Source organism: Triturus cristatus, chromosome 10 (assembly GCF_964204655.1).
Source record: "Triturus cristatus chromosome 10, aTriCri1.1, whole genome shotgun sequence".
Taxonomy (NCBI): domain Eukaryota; kingdom Metazoa; phylum Chordata; class Amphibia; order Caudata; family Salamandridae; genus Triturus; species Triturus cristatus.
In genome coordinates, this window is record NC_140593.1 from 1,022,478,957 (window position 1) to 1,022,503,534 (window position 24,578).

Here is a 24,578-nt window from a genome sequence, read left to right on the forward strand (position 1 = left end):
ACTAGTGCCCCTGGTCACAGGGAAGGCATCCGTGAATGAATCATTTACTCTCAGCCGGGCCATAGGGCCAGAATATAAAAGTATGATGAGATCACGGAAGCCACGGGGCATTCCCAACTTGGCCAGGGTTGCCCACAGAAACAGCCATTTCAATGAGTCGAACACTTTCTCGGCATCCAGAAGGGTGACCGCAGCCAGGAGAGTAGGGGAAATTTGATTCAGGACTGCAAAAATGGTACGGAGCTTGATGGCAGTGGAGCGATGTGGCACGAAGCCCATCTGGATGGGGGAGATTATCTGCTCCATTAGCAGGGCAAGGCTTGTCACGATAACCTTGACTAAGATTTTGTTATTGTAATTGAGGAGGGACAACGGCCTCTATGAGGTGCATAGGTGGGAATGCTTATCAGGTTTCAGCAGGAGGGCAATGACGGCTTCTCGTAGGGTGGGAGGGGAGAATGCCCTCCTCTAGGCTTCTTATAAGAGACAGTGGTCCCTGGGACAATAAGGAATGTGTATATAATGAATATAGACCCAGTCAGTACTATATTTATGCCAGCATCCAGCCGGACAAAGGCAATTTTACTATGCAAAATAATTTAAGAAAATATTACAAAATTGTGAGTCAAATAACAGTGGGATACAAGCCTGTATCCATAGACCCACATGTAAAACAGACAAAGTAAAACGGCTAAGGCAGTTTGTGGTTGTTTCTATAGAGCAATACATACATTTTGAAACAACAATTAAAGAGGTCCCCTTTACACAATATCAAATGCGAGAATCACTGTGAATAAGGTTGACAACTATGTTGACGGCGTTTCGATCCTTATCTGTAAGATATTGGATCATCATCAGGACTATCAGATAAAGTGCCTGAAAACAGTTGCCTGTAATTTACTGCAGTATGGCCCTGTGCTGGAGGGCAGTAGATAAAGTTACAGGATTGCCGGCGAAGCACATTGACCATGGAAGACTGGAGTCTATTAACTGTGTAATTACCATGACGCGGGGCGGCGTCTTAGGGATGGAAGACCAGGATGGCCAGCCTTAGAACTTGTGGTATAATGAAACGGATATGGCAGCCTCCGTACGAGAGCAGTGCCCGTGATGCTGTCAAGTATTCATTGATGGTGTCCTGGAGTTCAAATTTGAACACGATGTCATGTAGCGCGTTTTCTAGTAAATGCCATCGTTGAGTTATATGGCCTTGGTATGGGATGGTCAGTGTGACTGGGGATTGGTGCAAAAGGGTGTGGGGCATTTGTGTCACATCTCCTAGCAAAAAGAAGGTGCCCCGAGATATGACCCAGTAACCTATTCAAGTCCATGTGTCATGTGGGGCCGAGTAGAATGTGCAGTCCTTGGAATGGTGATGGCAGGAGCGCCAGGCATCCGCGAGTTGATAGGTATCGGTAATGTCATGAAGAGCATGTGAGGAGCGGGGTTTGGTGAAAGGGGCCTAGCCGGTTGAGTTACAGTAAACAAATGATGGATGGAATGCTGACAACGCAAACATTCTCCCCCAGTCAAAAGATCTGGGTTAAATCCATTGTTCTTTTGCCCACTACGCCACCTCAGTTTGGACCCAGCCATGTGCAAATCAGTCTTGACCCTGTGCCTCATGAGCCGGTTAAGTCCATAGATGGATGGCAGGACATATTAAAATTACCCCATCAGAATCAAGTCTACCTCTGTGCGTCCCATTATTGCGGAGCTGGACTGATAAAATTCAGGGGAATCTGTGTTAGGTGAATAGACATTGACTAAAAACACTTTTCTGCCATCATTGCCAGTGATTTGATCATGACATATAGATGGGATACTTTTGTGGATTAAAATACAGACCCCCGCGAGTATGAGCCATATTATGCAAAGTAACTGTTGCCGCCCCAGGCAGATGCAAAGATGCAGTTATCCCGACGGCAGAGATGGGTTTCCTGGAGGAACGCCAGCTTGATGTCATGTCCGTTTAAATAGGAGATAACCTGTTTCCCTTTCCTGGAGTTATTCAGACCTCGAAAATTCCATGTTATGCAGGTCAGGTCAATGCTCTAGGTGCCTCTAGGGTGGGAGCCCGTGTGTGTTAATGAGAGATGTTGTCATGTATGTAGTGAGTTGGTGTGGTATCGCAGTGTAGTATAGTATCAGAGCAGCAGACAAACAAAAACTTAACAGGTCAACAATAACCCTATCCTCTGCCCATGCCAGTAGTTCTAACAACTGGTGAATCCCAATCAACCATACAGATAACAGAAAATCAAACATTAAGGTGTACACCCCAGAGTGGCAACGCTTTGGGGGATAATGCCTGTAGGAAAGTAGGATCTGCTTCTATGGTTACCCCCACTTTTTGCTTGATGTGATTGTTTTGATTAGTCTAACTGGGATGCTGCTAATCAGGAACCCAGTCTATCTGCTTTCTCCCTAAATTGTTGTGTTCAGTACTTAGGTACATCCCAGATTGGATACTGGGGTACCCTTATCAGTCCCTAGTATATGGTACTAAGGTACCCAGGGCATAGGTACCCCAGAGATCTCCCATGGGCTAAAGCATGTATTATGCCACCCATGAGAGACCATGCAAAAGAAAACTACAAGCCTGCCATTGCAACCTGTGTAAGTTGGTGCTTGCACCACTTACTAAAGATATAGGTTTGGTATATGAAGGGTCACTGCACTTAAAACCTATAATTCACCCCTATAGCAGACCTTTGGAATCCCGAAGGCAGGGTGCTTGGTTCTAAGTGAGAAGGTGCCCCTGCATGAGCAGGACACCCCTGCAGCCTACGGAGTCCATTCTCCCGGGTTGCCAGTGAAGCAGCCATATACTATTTAGAAGGGCACAGCGTAATTACGCGATGACCATCTAAAAAATGGCTGAAACGAATTCTATCATGTTTCGTATCAAACATGTTGGAATCATACCCCCACACTGTAAACGGTGTGGGGGTATGATTCCAAGCACTGTAGGAGCCCTCCGTTAGGTTCGCAGTGTCCCTGGTGCCAACCTTCTAGAGCCGGACAGCACAAAATGGTTGCTGCCAACCAAAGACACGTTTCTGCCCTGCTGCTGCTGAGCCAAGCTCGAGCAGAGGATGGTGGAACAATAGGCATCCTGTCACAGGGAGGTGTGACCACCTCCCAGACAGGATTTAGTGTATTGGGACCGGGTGGGAGCGCCAGAAAGTCTGTATGAGGGGCACATTTGGTGTCCCCGTGCATAGTCCAGTTCAAACCAGTTCTGGGAGCCGTTGGCTCCCTCTCTGGCACAAAACTGGACAAAGGACATGGGAGTAACCTACCTCTTGTCCAGACCCTCCCCTGGGAGGGTCCCCTGAATCTTCCCAACCCTTTCCCTAGGGTACTTTAGGGCTTACCTGGCTGTAGGACCTTAGATTCATCATGGACAAGATTCTGATCAGACACCACTTCTACTTCTACCGTCTCGGCACTCTGGACTTAGCTGTACTTTGTTGGGCCTGACTTCATCTCCCTTCCAGTCTGCTGCATCGTCTGTGCCTGTGCATCATACAGGAACCTTCCACGGCCTGTGAAGCATCAAAGACACCTGAAGAAATCTCCCTTGGAGTGAAGGAGTCTTTCCCCTGCATTCGCAGGCACCACAACTAAGTTGACTGGTCTGCAGATCCTGAGCTCCCATGGTTTTCCACAGCTCCTGAGGCCTGCCCTGCCCTCTCACCAAGTTTGAGGCCAGTATCCCTCATGGGGGTTGCAATAATCGAACCCCTGTGCACCGCATCCAACTTGCAGTTGCAAAGGCTTGTTGGCTTCCTTCTAAGAAGATCTTCGGGCTCCAAGTAGCCCCAACTTTGAGCATCTCCTGTGATCAGAATCTTCAGCCACACCACATCGTGTGCATCGTGGCCTACATCTTTTGGTGAGCTGCTTGAGGTCCTCTTGCGACTCCAGTGCCTCCGGCCTGTGGGTCCATTTGAGGGTCACACTTGTTTCTTTTGGGCTCCCCTGAGTGCTCGAGGCCTGCCCTGACTCCCCTGCCTTTGGTGAGTCCTCTGGACCTTGCTGGTCCCGACATATACTTGGTATATTTTACTCGATGACTCGATTTAGGTGGCAATAGGGCTCGCCTAAACTAGACACATCTGGTTAGAATGGAATGGAATGAGAATTGGCTGTACAGAGTTGAAACTCTTTTATTGGGCCAAACAAATAAAAAGATCATTACACTAATATTTCAGGATTGTGATAATGCCCTTAATTTTATTGTTAGGGCAATGATTTCATCCACCTTTCCCTCCAACATGGTGGGTTATGTCTAGACATCTGAACAACCAACACATTTTAAGAAGTTTAATTTAAGTGAACATAGTGAGGAAGGAGAGGTTTGGAGACACCCTCCAGAGGTAAAGTGCGCAGGTGCAGTGTGATGATGCCCACCTGGGTGTGCCAGCGTCATAAATCTTGCAGTGAAGTTTCCAATGTGGTAAGTATTTGCTCCCTTCCATTGCCAACTGGAGGCAGTGGAGTGGCCTCTGTTGTAAGCACCAAAGGGTTTTCTAATCCCCAGTGCTAAAGGGTTGAGGGCACGTCCTCAGCACAGATGCAGTATTGCTGAGGATGTGCCATTAACATCCTTAGTACTAAAGAGACAACGCTATTAGGCACCTGTTCCTGTAACTTCCCTCTGAAACGAATAATATTTTGTAATTTCTGGTTACAAAAGACCTGGAAAAAGAGAAGCCATCATGTATGTATGTATGTATGTATAGATATACTTATATAGCGCAATGACTGTCACCCAACGGGCATCCTGGCGCTTTAGACATTTGATGGAACCTGCACGATATGATCAAACCACTGTATAGATTACGCCACTCTTGGGAAAAGATGTGTTTTCAGGGCTTTCTCAAAAGAGGGGAAATCTCCCATCCTTCTCAAAGCCAACGGTAGAGAGTTCCACGGGGTTGCTGCTGAAAACCTGAAGGATCGGCCACCCAACCGAGTCCTCAGGATTTTAGGGACTACCACCAGACAAGCTGTAGCAGAGCGGAGAGATCTAGACGGAGTGTACCACGAGAACATGTTCTGTAGAGGAATGGGGCCTTGTTCATGAAGAGCCCTAAATACTATACAGAGGGCTTTAAATTCGATCCGCTGAGGGACTGGAAGCCAATGAAGGTCCCTAAGCGCAGTGATGGAAGAGTCAACACGCCGGCGTGACAAAGCCAGTTTAGCCGAAAAATTCTGCACCCGCTGCAATTTACCCACCAGAGTTATCGGGGCTCCCAGAAGTAGTGCGTTACAGTAGTCAAGCCTACTTAGGATGGTACTTCGCACTACCTCTGGCCTTGCCTGTGCTGGGAGTAGTGGTAAGATCTTCCTTAGCGTGCGAAGCAAAGCCATGCACGTTACCACTGTTTTGTTGACAGATGCATCCAGTTGAAGATTGGAACCAAAAAATACTCCCAGATTCCGCACACAATCTGCTGGTATACTGGTGCCCTGGAAGGAAGAAGGCCAAAAGTCCGGCAGAAGAGGCCTAGGGGTGCGGTCAATTGAACAGTGTAAGACCTCCGTTTTTGAGCTGTTAAATTGTAAAGAGTTGTGGCATAGCCAATCTGCCGTAGAGATCATACAACGATGGAAGATCTCTTGTGACACCGCCTCCTTACCCTCAAACGAGAAGATAAGTTGTGTGTCATCTGCATAGTTGGTGACTGCGATGCCAAAAGATTTTATCAACTTGATCAGGGGGCGGAGGTAAAGATTGAATAGGATGGGACTGATGGCTGACCCTTGGGGCACACCCTGGCCAACTCTTCTGACATTAGATTTGAACGGTGGCAGGGCCACCACCTGGTGTCTATTATCCAGATAGGACATCAGCCAATCAAGGGCCAATTCTGTCACCCCCACTTCCTCCAGTCTCCTGATCAAGATCATATGGCTGACCGTGTCAAACGCGGCCGACATATCGAGCAGCACTAAAAAGGCTGCCCGACCTTGGTCGGCACGCGTCCTAAGGTCATCAAGCACAGTCACCAATGCTGATTCTGTCCCATGGGCTGGCCTAAAACCTAATTGGGCCACATCCAGGCAGGCATTACTCTCCAGATAGCTGGAAAGATGTTTTGTGGCCCATTTCTCCAAGATTTTAATTGGAAAAGGGAGGAGGGAGATGGGCCTATAATTGGCAGGGTAAGAAGGATCCAGAGTTTCCTTTTTGAGAAGTGGAGACACCACTGCCAACTTCCAGCAATCCGGTACTCGTGCGGACCTGAGAGATTGACAGCAGGTCGCAAATAATGGAGGAAAAAGTTCTTCCCGAAATAACTTCCAGAATTTGTGGGGAAGTGGATCAAGGGGGGAGCCTGAGGAGACACTATCAGCCAATGCGCTGAATTCTTCAAAGGATGGAACCGGGAAGCTATTCAGGCTTGCTAAACCTACACCTTCTTCCATGACAGATGTCGCGGTAGAAAAGGGCAGAGTCTGAGTGCCTGACCTTGACGAGATAGCAAGGTCGCTCAGAATGGTGGCAATCTTTTCCTCGAATACCTGTGCCAATGAATCACACAAAGACTGGGATACAGGGACATCATTTGCAATACAGGCAGGGCGTGATAGATCTTTGACAATTTTAAACAGCGCCTGAGATTTGTTCGCCGCCGTCAGTAAGGATTCCTCTAAGAATTTAGCTTTGGCACATCTAATCTGTACTTTATAAGATGCCAGAGATCGCTTATAACAGTCTCTATTAGATTCCCGATACTGTTTTCTCCAGGCACGCTCCGTCCTCTTGCACTGGAGTTTAGATTGAAGCAATTCCTCTGAAAACCACGGCATAGCATGAGTGGGCTTATTTCTAATTTTTCGCACAGGAGCTAACAAGTCAAGTGAAGCCACAATTCGCTGGCTAAGCATTTCATAGCTCGCGTCCACACTGTCTCTTAGAGAGAAGCCCATCGGAAGCAAGGCAGGCAGGGTGGACTGCTTCAAAAGCTTAGACCATTGTCTACCCACCCTAGTGGCACCTAGGCTACCTTTCTTCATAGAGGCTACAGGAAAAGAAAGGGTGAAATGAACCAATGCATGGTCTGTACAACATTGAGGTTGGATGTTCTGAATAACTACATTCCCTATATCTGCAAAGATCAGATCTAGAATATGGCCTTTTGAATGGGTCGACGAGGTTACCAGCTGTTGCAACTGTACGTTACTACAGGCCTGCTCCAGATCTTTAAAAGCAGAGTCCATTCTATCTCCTCTTCTTCTCAGAGTTTTTCCTTCATAGAGTACCCATTCTTAGTGACCCAATCGCACTACACTTTGCACCAATTGGCAGTGACCATCCTTGACTTTATTGTTAACCAGTGCCACTGATCTGCTGCGAGGAAAGTCAGAAACCATCCTCCAAATACATCATGATCCCAACAGCTGAAATGTTCCTTGTACATAATTGCTGACCAGAAAACACCCTCAAATGAAAATAGGGCAACCAAATATTTCCTTAGGAAACTGGGTATAAACTCATAAATATAACATGTAGTTGTTTTTTTATGTTAGTGAGGCTGGATTTAGCCAGGACGTGTGGTGTTTTGGCACACTGTGGTCCACACTCTTTGTCTCTCTCTGGCATACCAGTGGTTTTAATAGTTGTTTTCTTTTTTCTCAGAATTCTTGGGGGTTACTGCTGCTGGGACGTTTTGCCATCTTTGTGTTCTGATGATGGTCTCATGAACTGTTTTGCCTCTGGAGAACGAATTGTCGACAGGTCATCCTCACTAACACTAGAAAAACACGACTACATGTGCATTTGCATTTAACTGTAAATGAGAATGGTCTTCTTGTTACAAGTGCATGTTGTGTTAGATGCATGTACCATTCCACATTGATCACTCTGTACTAAAAAAAATCCCTGTAATCTGGACTGGTGCTGTAGTGCTGAAAAGGTGGTGTTCCAGGGTAGGGGGTGCTCTAGGAAGTGGGATAACATTTGGGGGAATTGGACTAAATACAGAGTATTGTAAATCATGGACCAGGCCCATGTGCACAGAGGGAGGGGGGTATTTGTAACAGAGCGGGTATTGCTGCCTTGAATTTGTAATTAATGCTGTGTTCTGAAAACTGTGTGAAGTATGTTACAAAAAAGGAGGGTCACTGTTTCTGGAGAAGGAAGGGAGGGGGTGTAGCTCATGCAAAGAACTATGCGCAGGAAACCAGGACCTCAGTGAATTGTGGTGTACCAAAAACTCACCTCCGTACCCAGAACCCCAATCCGACTAGCATCAGTGTCCCATTCGTTATCCGTATTCTCCTGGAGCTCCCAATGTATAGACAACCCAGAACAAGCGACTTAGAGTACTCTCAGGAATGGTGGGAATCAGAAATACCTGTTCGTTATTATTCTCATATCAGTCCACAACAAGAGTAGTCAGAGACACGGTAAAGTTTAAAATGTTTATTTTATAAACTACGTGTCCTAAGATGCAGTACTTTGGCTAACATAAGCAGACAAATGATTAAGATTAAAACCATCAGCATTGTTACAATACCATAGAAAATGAAGGGAGAAATCATATTACAAATGACAGTGGAATACAACCACCTTCCCTTCGCTAATAAGCTAGTATTATTATACTAATCGAAGGTCTCTAGGTTTGAATGGGGAACCCCATACCGTAAAGATCAGCTTAGGTGAATCACATCACAGGATCAGCTTTTCTCTGCACCTGGAAAAGTTCTTCTCCAGAATGTGTGTCTAATGCATGCAAACTGCAATATTAAAGGCTCACGACTTTCAGGTATTTGCAGCTGTGTGCGTGTTATGGCTAGAGAGTGGGCAGATCAACCTGAACTCAAAAACATACATTGTTTGGTGGCTCAGACTGTTATTGCACACAATGTTCAGACCAAGGTCGCAGTGCATGTCTAGGGATGTGAACAACAGACAGTTCACATGTGAAGAAAATGCAAGCAAGCAGTTTTCAAATAATAACATGTATCTGTAGTGGCGTGTGCAAAAGCAGCAAAAGTGGTAAGATGGAGTTTCTACGTCTAACGTGCTTATGCTAACATAGCAATGTATGTATCTAAATCGCTGCCTTCACTACACCCCCCCCTTGATCGGACCACGAACAAATAGGGATACAACGAAGGAACGCAGAGTTCAAGTTCGATAGAACGGAACTAGGGGCATGTAATGGAAATCCAAATAAAGGGGAGTGAAAGTTCGAAGAAAAAAACGTAAAAAAACAAAATGAAGGAAAAAAAAAAAAGGAAAAATGGAAAGTCGTTACATCTTGCAAAGGCTCAACGAGCCCAAATGTAAAAAAAAAAAAATCTGTGCGTGACGACATCCAAGTTAATCCATTAACGTTTAGGCACAGTAAGTAGTGACAGCTTCCAAGAGAAAGCCATTGGAACGTTCTGCAAAATTGTCCACCATCCAGTCTAATAAGGTAAACGAACATACATGTTCTTCGACCACTAGAGCCTCTAGCACATTCAGAGGACAACTGGCGTGTTCTTCAAGATAACTTCCCGCCAGGACGTCATATGCGGCTGTACCAATGTCCCAATTCCCCAGGACTCCATGTGCCGCTCCACAGGCCATAATCCTGACACCAGAACAGTCCAACTCATGAGCCACTGAGGGACTCATCAGTTGATCATAATCCGGGGCAGGAGACACCGAGTTTGACAAGCACAAATCCAGAGACCATTCGAATGGACAATCTAGGCAATGAAAAACAGGTTGCACGCATGTAAAGTAGGAAAACCGGAAGGACAATCCATAGGCTATGCTCAGGGTTGCCAATGGTAATGTTCCATAGTATTCAAGCATCCGGTTACGAAGGTGGAGGAGCCGGGACAGACTGTCGTGTGATACAACTTGTGCAGCCATTGCGCAGTAAGCAGACCAACAACAGCACCCCAGCTGCGAGGGCAAGAATCAACGGGAGCCCGCCAAAGACGCTGGGAAAAATAGAATGAAAAAATGCCGGTATCACACCAAAAATAGTTTGGAAAGAGGTCACGAGGCCTGAGCCCACAATTTTGAAAAAATGCGCCAGGCCAGTTGTTGACGAGGCATTAAATATAGTTTGAATCAGGGCACCTAAATGCAGTGGGAGGTCAGTATTTAAAAGTGCATGCACCTCTGTGCGGCTGTTTGCTACGTGAAGGACAAATGTTTCCCGGGACGAAGTCAGAGCGACTTCTTTTTGAGACAATAGAGACCTTATTCTGCTCATCTTGTTGAACTCTGCTTTCAAGGTTGGAATGGAAGGCCAGATGGATACATCCAGCCGCCCATGCGGGGGTGGCAAAATGACATTTTTACAGCAGACTACACTCTGTGATACAGTCACAATGTAGGGAATTCCCACTAGCATCCCGCAGCAAGCCTCGTTATTTAAAAGCAAATAACTACCGTTAGCTAGCATCGTGAAAGAGGGTATAATAGCTGGCGCTGGAATCCCTTTCAGGACGCATGCTAAATTAGGAGCTAGCACATTGCACGTGCCATGCAATTGGATGTGCCTACAGACTACAGAGTGATCAGGTGTGGAAGTGCATTCCTCACCTTTCAAATAAACTTCTTTACCGTCTCTCATGCACCTGTATGTAAACGGGAGTGACCAAACTTCATGCAGAAAAGCCGTACCCAGTGGTTCATATCTGCCTAGGGCATAATGTTTCATGCAAGAACTGAACTTAAACAAAGGAAATGGCAATGTGATTAACCCGTGGATAAGCCACACAGCTGAGTTCAATTCGGCCACAGAGAAAGGCAAAGGTTCTAACTTCTCAATGTGCAGCAATGAGTAAGTTGCATCTTTCATGGACATAAATTGTTGTTTTGCAGTTAAATTAAAAGGAAGGAACAAAGACGACGTGTTCATGTAGTCCCAGGGGACTTTCCCAGCCTTTAACGTTTGTAAAGTCCATGCAAACTGCATTATAGAACGTAATTGATTTTGACCATGATACAAAACAGACATATCATCCTGCACAATATCAACAACAGATGAAACAATATTATCTAATGTGTAAATCCTGGAAGAAAGGGTGTTAATGCTATTATCAACAACAGCCAGTACTTTAAAAAAAATTGGCTTGATCAATTGCTCTCAATCTGGACGCCGCTTCAATTTGAGATAATTTCCAAACTTCGTTATAAATAGCATACACCCATCTTTTGGACCTACCACCTACAGGACCCTTAACAAAATCATTCAAATCTATTTTGTCATGTAACTTCGATAAATGAAGTTTAACAGATGCCAAGGTGGAATGTTGCAGCCAAGATTGGCATAACTTCCCTACAGAGTAGGTAGTAACAGAATGAGAAGACTCAAACCGGGGGTCTACGCGAACCTGCGTATACCCAGGTTTCAGACCCAGAAAACGATGTTGGCAGGAATTTGAACTTGTCTGCCAAGTCAACCATCCCTCAGAATGTAATTTGGAAATATTGAAGGATGTATTAGTAATGTATGACTGCAACGCATCAAGGGACAGATCTGTATGATTATACCAATTTGGATAAGCACCCAGATCCGGATTGGAGGGCGAATTCAGTTTTTTAGAAGTAGCCAATCCAAATCAGGTGGTCTGAAAAATAGTGGAATTCAAAAACAATATGTGGTTCGGGATGAGGCAGGCACGATGCAAAGTTTCTGTCCCCTGTACCTGCCATGGTTTAGAACCCCAAACCGATTTAAGATCAATAGTAGCCTTCCACAGATCATAACCCCTGATTGACAAATCATCCATAAACGATTTGGAATACAATAATTTAGTGTGTGTCAGCCTAACCTTTGATGAAGCTTCTGCTGCCACTTTAAAATAAAAGGCGGCAGGCTTCGAAATACTGAAATCAGTAAAATAGGTAAATTTGTTCACTAACGTGCTGGAGCTGCCTAGCATTGGCGTTGGACAATGCTCCCATTGTGTCTAATTTACAAAATTTCGATACGTATTGGCTTTACGTAGGAAATGATTGCCATAATGTTGATAGCAAAACAGCTCCCCATAATTGGCAGTGTCTAAATACAAATCTTCAGCATCAAATGCAGCATAATATTTTAAATCAGAAAACAGTGCCTCTATGGCCTGAATGTCCCAATCATCAGAGCGGATGTTTTGTTTAACTACATCTCCCATAGAAACACGAAGAACATTCGGAACATTAATGACTTCAGTGGGTCCATGAATTTGAAATTTAACAGCATCCCACACAATCCCATCTAACACAGGCCTGGCAGTAATATTCACAAAAGTCTGGTCCCTCTTCATGATGTGTGAGGACGAGTGGGGGGCCAAAGTTCCATCAATTAGTCTAATTGTAGATCTTTCTTTAAGGTAGTGTCCATTCACAAGATGAAAAAATACCACCAGAAAACCAATGGACATAAACAAAAAAATACATATGAGCATTAGCCAAATGTAAGTCCAAGGGGGAATCAAAAAATGTCTTATAAACCAGACAGAAAAATATAAATTTTTGATGGGGCTCTGGAAGTCATAGAGTTAGTATCAAAGGAAAATCGTGACTGGGTAACTGCGGTTGATTGTAAAACAGGCAATGTTACATCTGCAGGATAAGCATACTCAGTATCTTCAGGTAGACCACCAGCTGGTGGTAGCAACAAAGGAGCAGTAACTGTATGCATCTCGATGGCAATATCAGGCATGGTGGTAGAAGCCGGAGCCAAAACAGAATTTCTCAGCATCGCAGGGCAAGAGACCGCTGGAGTCATACTAAGAAGAATCGGCCACTCGCTGTAGTTTGACATTGTCAATGGAGATGTACCTGTTATCCTTGCGACCAGGAAGTGGAGGTAAAATGACTGTTCTTGTACCCTGCACGCCAAGCACTGGAACCGGGGCACGATAAGAGGGGCCGAACTCCTTCTTGTTCTCCACCTTCTCACGGACCAGGTCTCCAACTCGAGGTAGCCAGCCGACTACTGGTATCTGAAGCGCAGCCTCAGTTGTGGAGGGCAAGTGTTCCTTCGCGAGACTGTCTCTGGATTCTTGTAGATTCTGTAACACAGCACAGTGATCATCTACGTCAAAGGGTGCGGCCGCTGCCACCATGTCTAGACCATCAAGGTCTGGGACAAACATTTTTATGCCAAAGAGCATTATGTATGGGGTCCGCCCACCCAGAGACCTTCTAGGGAGATAATTAAGTGTACGTTGGACGCTATACAGATGGGCTAACCAGTTCCGGCCTGTGCCTAAAACCCTAGCTGTCAAGGATTGCTTTAAGTCACGGTTCATTCGCTCCACTACACAATTACCCTCAGGTCGGTATGGAGACGAAAGTTTGACTTGGACCCCCAAAGATTTCATGGCTTCTTTGTACGCCTTAGAGGCGAACGCAGGGCCCTGATCAGAATGAAATGTACCACACGCAAACCTTCCCACAAAGACACGCAAATCCCTGATGACAGTACGGGCATCAGCACTTCTTTGTGGCCATACCCAAAGAAAACGTGTGCACGAATCCACTGCAACTAAGATATACTTGTACGCAGTAAAAGAGGAGAAAGGACCGCAGTGATCTAGATAAACACACCCAAGTGGTTTATTAGATATGTACAACTGAGTTTGTGGTGGGCGCGCAGCAGTTGAAGGTTTAATCTGCTGGCAAATGTCACAATCAAGAACATAAGTGCGAGCCTGTTTATATAACCCGCGCCACCAGTAACAATGTTGTAACAGAGTAACAGTTGCTGCAACGCCGGCATGAGCAGAGGCCATACCCTCGTGAGCCGCTGTTATCAAGGATGGTCTGCAGTCCGCGTTGGGAATCAACCTGTCACCAACGTCGTTAGTTCTCACTAATGGGACGTTATCAGGACTTAAGTGATAATGGTAACAAGAAGGAAAACTTTTCGGGTAATTACCTCCCTTCTCTGTAGCAGCAATAGCTGCCAAGATGTCATCATCGATCTTACTTTTGGATCTTGTAACTGCTGCTACTAGATATGTCACCACTGCTGTTTTCGCTGCATCGTCAGCCAAGCTGTTGCCGACAGCGTGGACACCAAGTCGCTGGTGACCAAGAGTGTGAATTACATTCACGAGAGGCAGATGTTCTTTAAGTTCTGCCACTCTAACCCAAAGCATTTTATGCTTAATTGTGCTACCTTTGGAATCACGATATTCATTTTGAGACCAAAAGAATAGATTGTCGTTAAAAGACTGAACACAGTAAAACGAGTCACTCACTATAAGAGTAGTAACCCCAGGATCAGCAAACTCCAGTGCAAGCACCAGAGCACGGAGCTCTGCCAACTGTGCGGTACAATCACCTAATGACTGCGTATGCACGACATCAAATTGGAATTCACCATTCACGAAAGTACACGCCACAATTGCGCAGGCCGCCAAATAGGCATACTTCGATTCCGTCGCCGGTTGCGCCGAACCGTCAGTGTAAATGACACAATGGTAATCTTCGAGCGGGCGCAATGACAGAGGAGCCGGATGAACGAATTCATACTGCAAGTACTCCTGCGTCTGCAATGAGGCATCAAAGATATAGGTGACATCTGGCGATGTCAGAGAAGTGGCCCATTGTATCCAACGTGGATGCAAAGCTTTTGAATTGGGTACACTGGCTTTCGTCACTGCCTCTAGGGCAGGATACGGTGTGACCACCAACATGCGTTTTCCTTGCGACAGCACTCGTTCTTTAAGAATCGCCATCTGCACTGCAGTCAAAACTTTTTCGACTGAGGAAAAGCGCAGTTCAGCCGAAGTGTACAGGTGTGATTTGTAGGCAATGGGGACTGTGTCGCCCTCATTGAACGTTAAGTACGTGAAACCCACTGCGCCTGGCACAATTCTTATTACCAGGTTAGTGTGGTTATCGCGTGTCAGTAAGTATTTCGAAGCAAGAATCAGCCTGCTAAGATTGCAAAATAGCTGAATGCCCTGGCAGCCAGCTCGATTTGGAAAAAGTAGGTTGTACCAAGGCATAAAGCGGCTTGATACGCTGGGCATAATCGGGAATGTAAGTACGACCAAAATCCAGAAAGCCCAGCAAAGATTGTAATTTTTTCAGTGTTGTTGGAGCACGCAGACATGCGCACTTCTCTAGAAAGTGAGGAGCTAACCCTCGACCTTCATTGTTGAGCTCGTAGCCCATGAACAGCACTGTATACTCTGCAATGTGAGACTTCGCAAAGTTGAATTTGTAACCGAAGTCTGCAAACATAACACTGATGCGATCAACGCGACACAGATGCAGCCACAACTCGTCGTCTGTGAGATAGATATCATCAACATACGAGTACGCATCAGGGTCAATGCTCTCTAACAGAGAGACAACACGTGCGGCAAAGACACCAGGGCTATTTTTATAGCCCATGGCTAATCTCTTAAACTGCTTTTGTTTGCCGCCAGAAGTAAACGCTGTCCACTGACTACTAATAGAGGACAGGTTATGGCTGTAAAAGCCATTGGAAATGTCAAGTGTGGTTTTAAACCTTTTTCTCACAAGACTATCAACGAGAGCAGAACTGTGGGTATTCTGTACCGCACACGTCCGGCAATGAGAGTTCAAATGCCGGTAATCCAAAACTAGGCGGTACGACCCATCAGGCTTCGTTACAGCGAATAAAGGATTATTTATTGGTGACAGACATGTTTCAATAACACCCTAATATTCCAATTGATCAAGGATTTTCGCGACGTGAGATCTAGCTTCGCAGCGCATGGGATACTGGGGCTGTGGCTGTAGCATGGACCGTAAAGGAATCTCATGGCTTGGAGACAATTTATCCCACCCAACTTGAGTATGGTACAACGCCGGAGCAAGCACCTGAGCCCACTCCTCGGCAAACCTTTCAGCGTGCTCCTTTGGCACAGTGTGTGCAAAGGACGGGAGGATTACCTCCTCCCCTCTCGGAGCATCCAAAATGAAAGCCGGGGGCCAGTCCGCCTCAGCTAAGAGAATGTCATAGGAAGAGGTCAGATTACCCCAAAAAATTCCTTGTATTGTACGTTGTATGTCACCTTCAATTAAGAGGACTATGTCATATAGTCTGTCAGGGGGAGCCACTCTAGTGTCAGCAGTTTCAACAGTAATGAACGTGTCAGTTGCTGTCACCTCCAGATATGGACGCAGTGCTTGCCGCACTACTGTAACCTCCGCTGCACTGTCGAGCAGCGTTAGTGCCCATGTCAGGTTCCGAATCTGCGTTCTCACTATCTGTGGCATACCTCGCTGTTAGCGTAGCAACCTTCTTCTGAAATGGGGGACGTTGACGTGCAAACTCATCCTGCTTGCCTTTACCGTCAGTCTGACGGAGTTGCTCACGTCCTTGTTGGTCACCCCGACCTTTGCCACGTTCTCCGCCACTGGACTGTGAGGCTGATATTTTCTGTGAAGAACGAGGAGAACGTCGTTCAGTAACCTGAAATCTATCAGGTGACCTAATACTAGTGCGATCGCGCAAATCGTATGTGCGTTCACCAGTCGCCTGTACGGGAGAGGCAGGACGAGACCCCTGTTTCTGTTGCTGCTTCTCCTGTTTCTTTGTTCGCCAATTTTGCTTTGGAAAAGTTGGACGATCGTCTTTAACAGACGAGCTCACCTTAGTTTGCTGTATTAAGTCAGGAATGACTATAGTCGGTTTAATCCCTAAGCTACTGCGGCCAATAGTTCTATAAGCCTCCGCAATAATTTTAGGCAACTCTTTGGGCTTGTCGAGCTCATCGACGCGGGCTAAGCCATTAGCCAATTGGAATTGTACCGCATCTCCCTTGAGATTACCAAGGACGAGAGAGGCAACTACGTCGAACACACCGACAAGCCGCATTCCCAACTCAACAGCTGCCTCCGGACCGTGGTTATCTTGAACACGTTTAATGACGGAGGGAAGCACAGCCATAGATGGGGTGCCAAAGCACTTCGAGTAGACTGCGGCAAAGACCTTACCCCAGTTGTCACAATCGGACACCTCTGGGACTAAGTCCTTCTGCAAACTAATGGTGAGGATCCTGTGTTTCTGCACAGGGGTAGAATGCGGAAATACCGCTTCCAGTTGGTCAAATTTCTCAGCAAGCCAATAAGGCAAATCATCCTTATTCTGGGGGCGCTTGCCCATTACCGAATTAACCATGACGCGACTAATAAAAACCGCGGCTTGGCCAGCTGGTTGTCCCGCAACAGCAGGTGCCCCCACCTGCACATTGCGTGAAACGTATTGCACAAAAGCCCTATATACTGTAATAAGGGCTGTATGGAGTACACGCAACTCATCCACCGCAACAGTCAGATAGCAGGGATGGGGCGTAAATCCGGCCAGCACCGGCCATGTGGCCCCTGGAATTGACAAAGGGCCCATTCTAGCCGGTGTAACCGCATGGGGAAGGGCGCCATTAAACCAAATGCAATGCTGCCAGGCCGAAAGGGGAATCTCCTGCGTCCTATATGGCGTATAATTTGCTGGGACCCGTGTGTGAGTATAGGAGTGAAACATATTATCATCCGCATTCACTGCCGGCAGTGTCACCCAAGAGTAAAACAACTCGTAGGGATAAGACGCATCGGCACTCACCACAAAAATAACGGCCATCCCATCGGCCAGCACCCGATACTGCGTCAAATGACGCCGCAGAGGCGTACGGTTATGCGCTGCAATGTAGACCGCCATAAGGACACAGAGAAGAACAACAATTGATTACACAGTAGCACAAGGGGTCAGAAATCCAAAATGCCTTTTTAATTAATCAAGTTTGAGAGAACCTATTGAACCAATAGGTAGGCTAAAACCGTCACTCCCGTTACCCGGAAACAAGAGTGAGGGTGTCGTGGACTAATATAAGCACTACTAAGGCGTTTCAAATCAAAAGACCAAACGTTAGGTGCGCCATGTTGCAGGGATTCTGCTCATGCACAGAACTATGCGCAGAAAACCAGGACCTCAGTGAATTGTGGTGTACCAAAAACTCACCTCCGTACCCAGAATCCCAATCCGACTAGCATCAGTGTCCCATTCATTATCCGTATTCTCCCGGAGCTCCCAATGTATAGACAGTCAAGAGCAAGCGACTTAGAGTACTCTCAGGAATGGTGGGAATCAGAAATACCTGTTCGTTACTATTCTCATATCAGTCCACAACAAGAGTAGTCAGAGACACGGTAAAGTTTAAAATGTTTATTTTATAAACTACGTTTCCTAAGATGCAGTACTTTGGCTAACATAAGCAGACAAATGATTAAGATTAAAACCATCAGCATTGTTACAATACCATAGAAAATGAAGGGAGAAATCATATTACAAATGACAGTGGAATACAACCACCTTCCCTTCGCTAATGAGCTAGTATTATTATACTAATAGAAGGTCCTAGGTTTGAATGGGGAACCCATACCGTAAAGATCAGCTTAGGTGAATCACATCACAGGATCAGCTTTGCTCTGTGCCTGGAAAAGTTCTTCTTCGGAATGTGTGTCTAATGCATGCAAACTGCAATATTAAAGGCTCTCGACTTTCAGGTATTTGCAGCTGTGTGCGTGTTATGGCTAGAGAGTGGGCCGATCAACCTGAACTCAAAAACATACATTGTTTGGTGGCTCAGACTGTTATTGCACACAATGTTCAGACCAAGGTCGCAGTGCACGTCTAGGGATGTGAACAACAGACAGTTCTCATGTGAAGAAAATGCAAGCAAGCAGTTTTCAAATAATAACATGTATCTGTAGTGGCGTGTGCAAAAGCAGCAAAAGTGGTAAGATGGCGTTTCTACGTCTAACGCGCTTATGCTAACATAGCAATGTATGTATCTAAATCGCTGCCTTCACTACAGGGGAGGGGGAGTGGTCTAGGATGTAGATCGGAGAGTCAGTGAGACTCTTACTTGATGCCCTCACACATCCCAAGGGATGTCATGCTTCATCATAGGGTGGGTGCTCCTTGCTGGGCTGGCGCTGCAATGCCCTATGGGGCCCCCGTAGGGTCACCTTACCAGAGATCTTTTAAACTTCTCACCGCATGCTGCATGTGAGGCAGTGCTCATAAAGAAGTGAGTGAGTATAAAATTGACTAGAGGAGATCAATGCTGTGTTTATTTAATAGGAAGATTCCTCTGCCAAAATAAAAAACCAGATGGTTAGTGCGACTAGAGGGTTATAATGACCCTAGGTAGTCTAATGTGAACATAAAGTGAAAAATAGTTGTATGTTTATTGGGTCAACATGTTTCCTGACCCTATTGGTCTCGGACAGAGATCCTTGGTACTTCTTCAGGGCCAGAAAAAATAAAAATATGTGAATGGAAGTGTGTGTGGGCCCTCCCTATAGTAGGATGGTGCCACCTATTGGATCCTTTCTTGAGTTATCCAACCTAGAACGATAAAGTAAAAATAGAGAGGGAGGGGGTAGAAAAGGGATCCAATAGGTAGCACCACCCTAAAAACATATTTGTGGTAAAAAAAAAGCATGGTAAAAAAACCCGCGTTGTAATGTCATACAACCCTCAGTGAGCTGTCATGGCACCGCGTGGACATGCATGTGATTAGGAACTCTGTCATTTATCAAGGAGAAAACATTAATACTTCAAAACAATCTTACTGAGTGCCCAATCACGAGCCAGGGAGGATGGTATCTTCGAGGCTCTACCTGTTTCTGAGTCGCTAGCATCACTGTACCCGGAAATACTGGGTGCAGTGAACTGGTCGACTTCCGCCTACCAAAGCAGATGGAACTTATGTGCACAAAACAGCCCAGTAACATGCAGTAGTGCACTAGTGTGACAAGGGTCCTAGCTCAAGGAAGGAAATGGGCCTATTGGCTGCTGTTTGAATAATAGAATACAGCGATAATAAGGGTTCAGTGGTCCGCGCAGGCCTCTGGACCCCGGTGCCACTGCACCTCCTGTACCAACAGAGGCTATCCCCTTGTGAATGTGGGGAGTTATGTGCTAAGTCCACGTCTCCACTTTATTCCACCTTTCCAAGTCATTATCTGGCACGGCAAAGGTGGGGAAATACCTCACTGTGTTGTTTTTTTCCCTGCAGTTACAGTGCCACTCGTAATTGACCTTCGGTAAAATAAGGTGCTACTGTCTCCGGTTACTCTCAGTGGGTTCATGTGTGATTGTGGAACCCTAAGACAGACACCTATTATCACCTTACTGTAGCGCCGGCCTAGGACCTCCACTTCAAATAGTTGTGGTTTAAAAAGTTGTTGTGAAACGGAAATACGGGAAAAAGAAAAGCAAGAGCAACGCAAAAAGTAAAGCGCAATAAAGGGAAAAGGTGCATGCATGATTAAAACTCCTTACCCGTACATCTCGACCAGCTTATTTTTAATTTGAATCTTCTGCGCCATGCTCAGTTTTTCACAGAGCTTGAACTGCTGGATTGCACTGGCCATTGCCTTTGGAGATATGTTACTTTGAATAATTTCAGGCGATAAATGACAAATCAGTTTTCCAAGTAAGTCAACGTCATAATCATCACCAACAGAACCATTCTGAAAGAAACGTTCATAATCAGAAACTTACATTTTTTATTTTTGCATTTGTCTTTTACGCTTAATTAGTATTACAATTTGCTTGTCGGTAGCTACAACTGTTTGCACAGAAATTTCACTGCACCTGTTTTGTCCTCTGTAATCTGTCGGCATTCAAAACCTTATGAGTTACGTGTGTTTTTTTTTAATGTTCATCTAAACGTAATTTTAAGGGCCAAAAAGTTAACTTACACTTTTAAGTAAGTTTATTACTTTTCGGTATTCACAAAATGCACTTTTGTAAAAACTTACACTTTTTACTACCTTACACTTTTGTAGTAAGCCCAGCACTACACATGGCCAACCACTGGTACTGCAACACTGTCACATAGAATGTAATGGCGGCAGGACTTAAAATATAACACCTTAGGGCATATTATTAAATTAAATTATGTAAGATTCTAAAAGATATAAATTCATGTTGAAATTATAAAAACATAGTACATATTTATTATTTAATTATAATATTTTTACATTTATTTTGTAGTAACTTAAACTTTTGTAGTAAGTCCAGCACTACACATGGCCAATTGGTACTGTAACACCCTTTCATAGAAAACAATGAAGATAGGGACTCAAAATAAAATCCCATAGGAAATGATATAAATTAAATTACATTATTTTATACATATAAATTAATGGTAAAAAAATATAAATAGTATGTATTTATTATTTTGTTATAATATTATCAAATATGATTAATTATTAAATATGTACTATTTTTATATTCTTTTTAACATTAATTTATATTTCTAACTAGTTTAAATAATTTAATTGAACAATATTTTCTATGAGATTTTATTTTAAGTCCCTACCTCCATTATTTCCTATGGGAGGGTGTTGCAGCACCAATGGTTGGACATATATAGTCCTACATCATGAATAAATGACGTGTTTCGAATCTTGTATTTGCATTTCACTAAACCTTGCTGTTATTAAAAAAATGGAAATATAGGAATAGCATGTGTGTAGATAGACATGTATTATTCTTACCAAACACTGTTGTACTGTGTCAATGATTGCCTTTTTTTTCTTCTCATGAAAAATCAGCGTATCCAGTTCAATTTTCTGAAGGCTGATCAGGAACGACACACAAGGCAGTGGTGACACGGATTTCAAATATTCGGCACTGGTGAAATATTAAAGAAATCCATTGAATCTGAGATGCATTTTAAACCTGTGAGATTCCAGTCAATCAAGGAGACACCATTAAAAGCCTAATAATCCTTACTGGGTAACTTTAAAGCTTCAATCCCAAATCTGTTACAGAGCTGGCTAATTTACCTGTCTCTTTTTCTACATCTCAACTTTATACATTTTATGTTCTAGGTGTGACCTGAAACTGCCCTTTTTAGTAACTTTTGTCATGCATTAACATTGTATAGTTTGTGACACCCAAAAATCAAAGCTGGCTCTTATGACCAGATTTCACATCACAGGAAGTAATTTGCTGTGGTATATCACTAGATTAAAATAATCCAGACAGAGACTCAGTTTCGTAGTAAATGTTCACAATGCCATTGGTATATAAATGGGAGATGACTATTAATACCAACCCTTCTAAATATATGAAGATAATATATGATAATATATGCGAATAAACTGATATGGCTGGAAAGAAGAAAGTCAAAAGAGAAGTGTGATATTGACAATGGCAATGATTTGTTGAGACTTTATTGATGATAAGGGTGTTACCAAATCTTGCCCTAATAAAAGCTTACATAGTAAATGGTAAATTATTCTCAATTCCTGGCTGCTGTGCATCAATTTGAGTCCCCTCAAGTCTAAATCTACTAATGGTTTAGATCATACACTGTGGAAAAAGATACCGGGTCTTCACAGATCGGACACAATTTTACAACAGGAATGAAAGCTTGACTGCTGTAGGGCAGAAACTCTTGTCCTATCCTTGACATAGTATGGTGTCCCTTCGAGAGCTGCTTCTGCCACCGAAGAGGTATTGCTTTGTTATATTGAATATCTGAATTGATTTGCTGAAGCTAGGGAATGGATCTGATCACTGTATGAAATTGAGTTACTGGTTGAGAGGGGTGAAACTCTACTCAAGCAGTAACCACAATTCTTGCCAGGGTGAAACATAAGCAAACCCCAAATTAACCTGTGCTTAACCCTCTTGTAGCTTGGCACAAAGCCGTCAGGTTTAAGTTAGAGGCTATCAGTAAAGTATTTATGCACAATTTCAAACAGTAATAAAGAGAAAATACAGTACTAGAAAATACCACCCCAATTTGGAAAAATAGAGTAAAATATAATAAATTATTTGAGACCAAAATAACAAAAATCCAATCAGCAGAACTGTAGATAATGCACTTTGAAAGATTTAAGTGAAAATAGTGCCGAAAAGCAAAGATCACCAACTGTGTTTATTTGGTTGCGCCGGCCCAGAACAAAGTCACAAGTTCAGGCCGACCGTGATGGAGCTTGAGCCGGATACAGGGACCAAGTTAGGCCTGCTGAACAAAGTACCTTAAATCCTTGTTGCTGAGTGTTGTGAGGTCCCACGTTTAGGATGCGTCGTGCAGCAGCAGCTCAAACGAAGCTGCGGTTCTGCGATGCTAGGTCTGCATGCATCGTTGTCAAGGATGGCGTTGACAAGGTGTTTGTGATGCAAAGTGCTGCATCGAGGATGCGTCTCGCAGTGGCGGTTTCGAAAAGCTGAGGGTTGCGATGTGATGTACTACATCAGGGATCATCACGCAGCGGCAGTTCGATGGTGAACTGGTAGTAAATGCACGCTGCGTCGGTTCTGCCCAAATGACCCCAGCTGGGCTGGCAGGGCACCTTCAGACCCACTTCCAAGGGTCAAGGATTGGGGTGACACTACTTGAGGAGCAAGACTCCCAGCAGATGAAGGTGCTGGGTTCAAGGTGGTTGGAGCCTTTTCTGTCCCTGAAGCTCTGATCAGGAGGCCAGGCAACTAGCTCTTGGGGATACTCTGGTGGTCCTGGGTTAAGGATGTATGTCCAATCCTTCTCACTTAGGCAGCAGAGTAGCAGAACACCAGAGTAGCAGTCCTTCTTGCAGCAAAGCCGCACAGCAGTCCTTTTGAGTCTTCCAGAGGTACAGAGGTATACTGACGAGATGGATCTGAGGATCCAATATTTATATCTGGTGCCAGCTATGAAGTAGGAGAAGGTTCTGGAGGTTTCAAAGTTGTCAAAGGGCACAAAAGAATAGTGTCAAATTCTTTGAGAGTGTGCTGAGGCAGGGGCTTTGTGATGTGCAAGTGTGGTAGGTGACAGTTCCACCATCCTATCAAGTCAGAGATGGCTTTTCTTACCAAGATATATCCCCCCTTTGTCTCTCTGCCTGGGACAAATACACAAAGACCAACTGCCAGCTACACCTAGTCATGTGACCTAAGATACAGGCTGCAAGCACCAAATGGTTAAGATAACACAATGTCAACTTTCTAACAGTGACATTTTCAGAATTGGGACTTGAAATACAACCTTAGCATTAAGGAGGGTTTTAAATTACAAGTCTTTAGACACCAAACTCGACATCCCTATCTGTTACAAATTGAAAGTTATCTCTTATTAAATCTTGCTAAGGTAACCAAAGGTAAACCTATGGGAGAGACAGGCGTTGTAATAGTGAAACATGAATGTAAGAGTTTTTCACTATCATTATATGTAAAACTGATAAGCACATGTCCAAATTCTTAAATACACTGCACCTGCCCTGTGGACTGTTTAGGGCCTATCGTAAGGGTGACTTATATGTCTTAAAACAGAAGGTTTGGGCCTTGCAAAAGGTTTTATTTTGCCAGATTGAAATGGTAGTTTAAAACTGCACACAGGCTGCAATGGCAGGCCTGAGTCATGTTTAACGGGATACTTAAGTTTCTGGCACAATGAGTGCTGCAGGCCCACTAGTAGCATTTAATTGACATGCCCAGGGAACATCTCGTTCCACCTAATTTGGAACTTATAAGTAAATTAAATGTGCCAATTGGGCTTAGGCCAATGTTACCATGTTTAAGGGAGATATGTCTTAATACAAGGCATACAAATCTTTGTCTACATTCTTG

The 24,578-nt window shown here is 44.5% G+C and overlaps 1 protein-coding gene across 1 annotated transcript in view; it reads right to left on the reverse strand.

Annotated features, from left to right (window-relative positions):
• Positions 1 to 24,578, reverse strand: part of OTOA (otoancorin) — a 222,115-nt gene that overhangs the window by 81,307 nt on the left and 116,230 nt on the right. Inside the window, exons 14-15 of the mRNA XM_085631332.1 lie at positions 21,518 to 21,653; positions 20,295 to 20,485 (exon numbers count right to left, since the gene is read on the reverse strand). Coding sequence (XP_085487458.1) covers positions 20,295 to 20,485; positions 21,518 to 21,653 — 327 coding nt within the window. The remainder of the gene's footprint in view (positions 1 to 20,294; positions 20,486 to 21,517; positions 21,654 to 24,578) is intronic.